The sequence below is a fragment of the Priapulus caudatus genome, unplaced genomic scaffold (assembly GCF_000485595.1).
Source record: "Priapulus caudatus unplaced genomic scaffold, Priapulus_caudatus-5.0.1 Scaffold166, whole genome shotgun sequence".
NCBI classification, from domain to species: domain Eukaryota; kingdom Metazoa; phylum Priapulida; class Priapulimorpha; order Priapulimorphida; family Priapulidae; genus Priapulus; species Priapulus caudatus.
In genome coordinates this window covers 356,489-365,364 of record NW_014577227.1, presented here as the reverse complement: position 1 = coordinate 365,364, position 8,876 = coordinate 356,489, and the positions used below count along the sequence as shown (strand labels likewise).

Sequence of the window (8,876 nt, the reverse complement as noted above, 5' to 3'; positions counted from 1 at the left end):
CACACGCGTACGCACACCCCCACACATACACACACACAAGCACGCCCCCCCCCCCACACATAGTGTTACACACGTACGCACACCCGCACGCACGCACACATGCACAAACTCACCCATGGGGCTATGACGCTATACGTTGTGAATTTCGTCTGAATTTCACAAATGAACTAGAGAGAGGGCACTCAAGGAGAGTGCATACCTCCGCGAGCGTGTAACATGTATACATGTATATAACAGCTGGCTCGCTGCTGGCTGCTGCTGACTGGGCGCCCTAAGGCGAGCTGCTGCTGACTGGACGCCCTAAGGCGAGCTGATGCTGACTGAACGCCCTAAGGCGAGCTGGTGCTGAATCGATCGATCGGTTGAGCGTGTGTATAACAGCTGGCTCGCTGCTGGCTACACACACACACGAACACACACACGCGAGCGATTGCATGACCTCCGTTTGCAACGCGGAGGTAATTACACAACTCTCACTTCAACCTGCTTCAACGTTTCAGCGCCGAACCTTGAAACTGTGCCGAAGACGCAGCGCCCCCTCGTGACGGCGTCGACAATCAGCGTGGCACTGTCGCCCATCGTGGTGGATACAGGTCCCGTTAGGTGAGCCTAGCGTGTGCACACTGCTGCCATCTATAAACAGCTAACTCTGCCCGGCCAGTGCGAGCACCGGTAGAGTCCCACATCACGTAGATTAGCCCCACAGTAATATCCACATAGCCAGGATTGTTACCTACCCCTTCTAGTGCCTACATGAGAAGGTCGCCGGTTAACGTAGGATCACTCCTACAAAGCACAGCTGCACCCATTGTGGCAATGGCTGTACTCGTCGTGGAGTATTTTTTATGAAGCGACAACTTACATCGACTTCAGATTGCTTCCTACCGCTATTAGACACGGCACTATATATTCATCGCTGTTTATGCCCCCCCCCCTCTATTATTCACTGTTGGTCAATCACTCTGCATCATTATCTGTGAAATGCGGAATATTCGCGATCAACCCTCCTCTACTGACCGTTATCTCTTGCCATTCCAATGTAAGCCGTCATTAATTATTTACTCTGACCGTTATCTCTTTTCATTCCAATGTAAACCGTCGTTATTTATTTATTATTACCAATTTGTTAATTGTTTGATTTTTTATCGTTGACCGTTTGTTTTCGATCAGCGCCTATCACGTGATTGTCGAACGCATCAGCGACCATGAAGAACAAGATGCCATCCCGAGCACAGGGCTGCAGCCAGCAAACCAAGTTGTAGGTGACGGACAGCAACCAGGACCGTATGCGTTCGACTCACGTCTGTTACCTGATTTCAACGCCAGCAAAGCTCTGAGTAATGACAATGATCGTAATAACCACTATACTAACGAAAACGATCGTGTTAATTAAATCTAAAATATTCTGATTATAAAATTATAAAATTAATATTAACATTCACATTGCAAAAGAGAAACGATAACAAAAATCCTAGACACCGGCATTATTCTGTATATTGTACAACCTATCCAGCTCCCCTTCCACCATCACCACTACTACTGCTACACAACCGCCCCATTCACTACATTCACCATCACTACTGCCCCCCCCCCACCCCACCACGACCTCATCAATATATTTCCATCACCCCCACTGTAAATGCCACCACAACCGCTCCTGCCGCTCCTGCCACCGCCACCACCACAACTACTACTAGCTCCATCAAACACCACCACAACCACCACCACAATTACACCATCACCACCAACACCACCACCACCACCGCCGCCGCCGCCGCCACCACCACCACCACCACCACCACCACCACCACCACCACGACCACCACCATCACAACCACCACCACGACCACAACCACCACCACCACCACCACCACCACCACCACCACCACCACCACCACCACCACCGCCACCACCGCCACCACCACTACTACTACTATACTACTACTGCTACCACCGCAGACACATCGTACTACGTGGCTGCCCAGCTGCCGCCTGAGAGCATCGCGGTAGACACGCAGTTTGTCGTTGGAGACGGTAAAACGTACGACGCGTTCTGGAACGCCGCTCTCGAAAACGGACAAAGCTACATGATCTACATGGGTATCGGCTCTAACTTCTCCGGGGTAGGTCACTGTGCTCATCACGTCTGTGACAGCTATCCACACAACATGTGACATTGAACGCTCTATATATTGTTATCCTGCAACTAAAACGAGGTTAAAAAATTAATGAACCCGTTAATGCACTAACGCAGTGAAGTTCCAAACATCGAATTCTTGTGTGATATTGTCTGATTATGATATATGATGTGATATAGACACCGTAGTGTACAGTATGGGATGAGAGTGGCAGGGGTTCTTAACCTGTGGTACCTTGGATCCCTTTGGGGTCTGTGGATGGGCTTCAGGGACCAGGCCCATAAGTGTGTTTATTGTGTTTATATGTGCTTATGTGCATTTTTCTGGGTGGGGTCCGTAACTTTCACTAGATTTTCAAAGGGGTCCATGACTCAAAAAATGTTAAGAACCACTGATATAGGGGTTAACAGTACGTGACATTGTTTGATATAGAGCCTAACAATGTGAGATGGTGTGTGATATATAATTCTGCTCTGGTTCCTTACAGGAATGGCATTACTCAACGAGTGCCCTACTAATCGAACCAGTCAACTTGCGTAGTCTAGGTAACTCTTTCGTTTCCAAACAACTCTTGAATCAGACTTATGAGACTTTACCATTTACGATGCTTCTGACAACGGGGGCCCCTGGGGCCCTCGGTGTAATGTGGTGGGAAAATTCGAGTTTATTCACACAAGGACATTCTCTCGCTTTTATGAAGCCATCACAGATCCAGGGGAGACAAGATCTGGAGCTATCGCTGCCATTGTAAGCACAGCCGTTGCTATTGCTGTGCTGGTTGTCCTCGCCATCTTTGTTATCAGGTATTACACGTTAATTTTATAATAAGTCAACAATACATAGGCAGGAGTAGATCAGGTGTACCAATGACCATAGTTAGGGATCAGTGTTTAGCAGTGACCACGGGTAGGGCAGTGTGTAGCAGTGACGTGGGCAGGCATAAATCAGTGTATAGCAATGATCACGGTTATGGGTATGCCCGTGTGTGGCAGTGACCGCGGCTAACTAAGGCTAGGGCAGGGCTAGGGGTAGGCCAGTGTGCGACAGTGACCACGGATAGGGGTAAACCAGTGTGTAGCAGTGGCCACGGCTAAGGCTAGGGCAGTATGTAGCAGTGATCACGGCTAGGGTTAGGCCAGTGTACAGCCGTGCCCACGGTTAGGGGTAGGCTAGTGTACAGCAGTGCCCACGGTTAAGGTTAGGCCAGTGTGTGGCAGGGACCACGGTTAGGGGTAGGCCAGTGTTTGGCAGGGACCACGGTTAGGGGTAGGCCAGTGTGTGGCAGTAACCATGGACAGGTAAATCAGTATGTAGCAGTGACCATGGGCAGGTAAGTCAGTGTGCAGCAGTGACCATGGGCAGGGGTAAGTCAGTGTGCAGCAGTGACCATTGGCAGGGGTAAGTCAGTGTGTAGCAGTGACATGGACAAGGGTAAATTAGTGTGTAGCAGTGACCATGGCTTAGCATTTGGCAGTGTGTAGCAGTGACATGGGCCGGGGTAAGTCAGTGTGCAGCAGGGACACGAGCAGGGGTAGGTGTGTAGCAGTGACCATGGGCAGGGGTATGTCAGTGTGTAGCAGTGACCACGGCTAAGGGTAAGTCAGTGTGCAGCAGTGACCATTGGCAGGGGTAAACCAGTGTGTAGCAGTGACCATGGGCAGGGGTAAACCAGTGTGTAGCAGTGACCACGGGCAGGGGTAAATCAGCATGCAGAAGTTACTACGGCAAGGGGTAAGTCAGTGTGTAGCAATGGCCATAGTCAGATAGATCTGTGAGCTATCGGTGAGTTACATAAGTGGCCTTTATGCGGGCTAGCTGCCATCTCATCATCTCTGTAGATACGTTTGCTATATTACTATTACCGAAACGTGCATGTGACACAATGTTCCTATAAAATGAAGAAAACATTATGGTTCTAGAAGCCGCCAGAGCACAGCACATGTAGGTTATGAATGATTGGCTTCTTTCTAAAGCAGACGACATCCTGGACTTTTGACCAGACGGTCTCAAAAAGGTCAGCAAAGACGGAAGAGTAACCGGACGAGACTTGACGAAGAGAGGTCTGTGAACGAGTCTAATGCAGAAATACCCATGGCTGCAGTGCCTTTACCAGTAGCTGCAGAAACCGGTCGTCTCCACTTGCCAGTTGCAGCTACGTATAGCGATGCAAAGCCAGGTAAGGCAGCGGTGTGCCCTCCAGAAGAGAGGTTTTCCCTGTGAATGTGTTTTTGTGTAAGGTCATTGGCATAGTAGGTTTTGTGATACATTACACACACGGCATTCGCGTATACCTGCTATCGAAGTGAGACGAAACCCCCGACTAGAAAATTCCGCAACTAAATGGAGTATTGTGCTGCTTTTATTCACAGCCATCGCCACCTTAGAACGACCACCTGCCGACGCTCCCTGGTGCCGGCCGATGAATCCTATTAAAGTGGAGGACTTGCTAGACTATGTGCTAGCCAGCAAGGCTACAGGGGCCCTGCAACAGGAATACGATGTAGGTACCATCATAGATAACATACTGATAGCAGATAAGCAATTGACCTCAATTAAAGTATTGATTATTGATTATACGTTATGACTTACTTACTTAATATTATTGACTTATACGTTAGTCATGGGTGATTTATTACCTGGCACACACCATCTTATTGATGACCTGTGGAAGATCAATTAATTAGGTGCACGTGGAAGGTTAGGTAACAGATTACTTGTATAAGGTTAAGAATCTCCGAATGAGAATCACCCGGTGCACCACCTGGTGGCGTGATTTCTTTCAGCAAGAACAGCATTCACGTGCCTTTCCTTTTGTAGGCTGTCCCGTACGGTCAAGTGTACACGTGGAAGGAAGCGTCGCAGCATCGGTGGTGCAACCGTTATGCCAACATCGTTGCATGTACGTGAAGCGAAAATAAGACTATAAAAGATAGATACCTGATTCTCATTTGGAAATCCAACCTTTCCTTATTTACTAGCTTCTCGGTGATTTCCACCTAAGAGTGCCTGCAAGTTATGGGAATTATATGATGGATAGGTATGGCATGTGTGTGTGTGTGTGTGTGTGTGTGTGTGTGTGTGTGTGTGTGTGTGTGTGTGTGTGTGTGCGTGCACGTTTGTGTGTGTATGCGTATATGTGTGTTTGTGCTCGCGCGCGTGTGCGTGCGTGCGTGCCCATCGTATGCCATCAAGCCATGATATAGCCATTATTGCCCAGACATGTAGATGTACCCCAGCTTTTACAAACAGAGAACCTTCTTGTTGTTTTCACATGCAGATGATCACTCACGTGTCATCTTGCACCCGATCGTTGATGATGACACCTTACACATCGACTACATCAACGCAAACTACATATCGGTGAGTCCATGCGTTTGGCAATGCCATTAGATGCTACCCCGGTGCCCACCACACCTAGGTCTTCATGATTCGACCATGTTGTACCTAAAACCCTTTGAAACATTTAATTCGCCGGGGAAATGTCGATCGGGGACCGCCAGTTTTGGCTGCGATCTGGATTTTGGTTGTGAACCCGCACTTGATTCTTATCATAGTTTTGGTGAGGATCTCCATTACAGATCGGGTGTCGGATTCTCTCGGAATTCCGATTTCGAGATGGATTGAAGTTCCAGTCACGAATGGATCGTTCACGATCCCAGTTTAGAGTAGGATACCGGATTCGGGTTGCATCCCTGATTCGACTGTGATATCAGTTTTACTGGGAAATCTTATTTTTGCAAGGATCCCGTTTTCGGTTTGGATCCTAGTTTCAATCAAGATATTGGTTTCATATAAGATCTCGATCTCGATCGCACTCCTGTTATGCTGTCCGTCCTCGGACGAATGTCGTGCTGCGTTTCAGGGTTACAAGCAGCCACGACAGTTCATTGCAACACAGGGTCCCACCATGCGCACGTTTGACATGTTCTGGGAGATGGTGTGGCAGGAGTGCAGCAGTACGGTGGTGATGCTCTCCAACCTGGTAGAGAGAGGAAAGGCAAGTAATCAGATGATGTACGGATGTGTGTTGAGGAAGAGGATAGATGTGTGTGTGGGGGGGGGGGGGCAGAATGTGCAGGATGGTAGGATGATTGCGTTTTCTGTAGCATGGTTTTGGCACGTTATCTTAGCACACGCGATGTAACCATAGATAGAGAATACAGATAATACCATCTGTATTCAATATATATTATGTAACCTTGTAAGAATATTCTGGAACGTTATAGCGATGCGTTATTACTACGCAGCGCACTGTTATAACAGAAATGTTGCACTGGCGCATATTCATGTGTAGAAATGTTATACTAATGAAACATGGTCATACGCATACAAGATATTGTGCATACAGTCTCGTGCATTTTTGTTACTACGTGTAGGATGATTTATTATGCCGGTATATGTCATGTTGCACACGTGTAGCGTGTTACATTAATATATATGTTACGATCCATTAGTATATTGCATTACGCTGTGTCACATTTCATTGGTGGTATGTCACGTTTCATTGACAATGTAGGAGAAGTGTGAAAAGTATTGGCCAGACAAATCCGACGTCTATAAAGAAATCGAAGTGCGGTCAAGCTCCGTGAAGGACATGGGTCATTACATCGTTCGCACGTTTACCATCAAGGCGGTGAGTGCTCCGTCACACTCAGTCACTCAGTCACTACATGTCTCTTACTTGCCATACGACCACGTCCACATTATGTATTACTGTGTATCTTACTTAACCTAATAGTAATACGGGGTTGAACACCTAGCTGGGTTTACACTACCGACCTTGTGTTGGCGAATTGGTGAATTGAACCAACTTCCCAACCAACAATCGGCAGTGTAAACGCAAAAGTTGCGCGACCAACCGATCGATAGCAACTAATTGGGAGATTAGAACATGTTCTATTTTCGCCTACTCGGAGTTGGCGAATTGGGAAGTTGGTCCAACTCGCCAATTCGCCAACATAAAGTCGGTAGTGTAAACCAAGCTTTTAGACAAACAATTTTCCATAACTGTCCCAGGACTCTCAAAACACATTTTATTGTCTTTCAGACAGTAATCCCGCCTGTATCCTCAGTACAGTGAATGTGTTATTGTTATTGGTCAAATGTGGAAACACAAGACATGCTAAGTTTCCGGGACTTTTACAAACCCTACTAATACCGTGTTATTTATTGCAGTATCTTACACACCCTCATACCACGTGCCTGTTACATATTGCTGTCTCTTACGTATTTTTATACCACGTGCCTGTTACGTATTCCTAGGACTCTTATACACGCACATACTGCATGTGGTTTTACGTATTTCGATGTCTCTTGCTCACGCGCGTGCCTTGTGCCACTTCCCTAAAATCATAGAGCATCGGGTTTGTTCGGTATTAACGCCTGAAACTAATCTTGCTGTCCCACCCCTGAGAGAGTAAAGAGTCTAGAGAGAGAGAGAGAGAGAGAGAGGGGGGGGAGAGAGACAGAGAGAGAGAGAGAGAGAGAGAGAGAGAGAGAAAGAGAGAGTCTATTGAGAGAGCAAGAGAGACAGAGAGAGACAGAGAGAGTAAGCGCCGAGAGAGTAAAGAGTCAAAACTCTTTACACAGTTTCTGCCCAAGGCTGTTGCGAAGGAGGTCAAGCAGTTTCACTTCACGGCCTGGCCGGACCACGGCGTGCCCGCCGACCCGCAGCCGTTACTCCGCATGCTCGAGGAGGTGCGCAGCGACCAGCTTGCCAATGCTGCTGGCCCCATCATCGTACACTGCAGGTACGCACGAGCGAAAGACATCGCCGCCATCGGGGTGCCCCCGAAAGGGGGCGCAGACTTTACGGAGCAAAACAATTTCGTCACATGCAAGTGAAACGTAGCAAAATTCTAGAATTTCGTAGCAAAACTCTAGAATTTCGTCACGTGCAAGCAAAGTGCAACGTAGCAAAACTCTAGAATTTCGTCACGTGCAAGCGAAGTGCAACGTAGCAAAACTCTAGAATTTCGTCACGTGCAAGCGAAGTGCAACGTAGCAAAACTCTAGAATTTCGTCTCGTGCAAGCGCAGTGCAACGTAGCAAAACTCTAGAATTTCGTCACGTGCAAGCGCAATGCAACGTATAGCAAAACTCTAGAATTTCGTCACGAGCAAGCGAAGTGCAACGTAGCAAAACAATTTCGTCACGTGCAAGCGCAGTGCAACGTAGCAAAACTCTAGAAATTCGTCACGTGCAAGCGAAGTGCAACGTAGCAAAACTCTAGAATTTTGTCATGTGCAAGCGAAGTGCAACGTAGTAAAACTCTAGCATATCGTCAAGTGCAACGTCGTGCAATGCCGTGCTCATTTGGTGGTACAGAGGGCGATGGCGCGCAACCTGATGTTAAGGTTAAGGAGTGAGATGATGCAGAGATAACACACCACTATCGTCGTGTGTCAGTAGGAGGATGGGGGAGGGGGTTCTAATAACACTATGCTATCATCACGTTGGTAGAGTGTGCTGACGTAACGCTGTGCTATCGTCGTGTTAGACGTAGTAGAAGAGAGGCGAGAAGTTCGTAGTTAGAAGAGAGCGCTGTTGTTAGACACCTAGCTGTGCTGTCATCGTGCGTGCGTAGAGGAGAGTGCTAGCTGTGATAGCACCTAGCTGTGCTGTCATCGTGCGTGCGTAGAGTGCTGTCATCGTGCGTGCGTAGAGAGTGCTAGCTGTGATAGCGCTGTGCTGTCATCGTGCGTGCGTAGAGAAGTGCTAGCTGTGATAGCACCTAGC

At 47.9% G+C, this 8,876-nt stretch overlaps 1 protein-coding gene across 1 annotated transcript in view; it reads left to right on the top strand.

Moving 5' to 3' along the window:
• Positions 1-8,876, top strand: part of LOC106806522 (receptor-type tyrosine-protein phosphatase kappa-like) — a 23,058-nt gene that overhangs the window by 5,575 nt on the left and 8,607 nt on the right. Inside the window, exons 10-21 of the mRNA XM_014808492.1 lie at positions 501-603; positions 1,171-1,337; positions 1,960-2,123; positions 2,626-2,683; positions 2,839-2,941; positions 4,112-4,314; positions 4,508-4,638; positions 4,956-5,037; positions 5,416-5,498; positions 6,001-6,135; positions 6,655-6,771; positions 7,728-7,888. Of these exons, the coding sequence (XP_014663978.1) occupies positions 501-603; positions 1,171-1,337; positions 1,960-2,123; positions 2,626-2,683; positions 2,839-2,941; positions 4,112-4,314; positions 4,508-4,638; positions 4,956-5,037; positions 5,416-5,498; positions 6,001-6,135; positions 6,655-6,771; positions 7,728-7,888 (1,507 nt within the window). The remainder of the gene's footprint in view (positions 1-500; positions 604-1,170; positions 1,338-1,959; positions 2,124-2,625; positions 2,684-2,838; positions 2,942-4,111; positions 4,315-4,507; positions 4,639-4,955; positions 5,038-5,415; positions 5,499-6,000; positions 6,136-6,654; positions 6,772-7,727; positions 7,889-8,876) is intronic.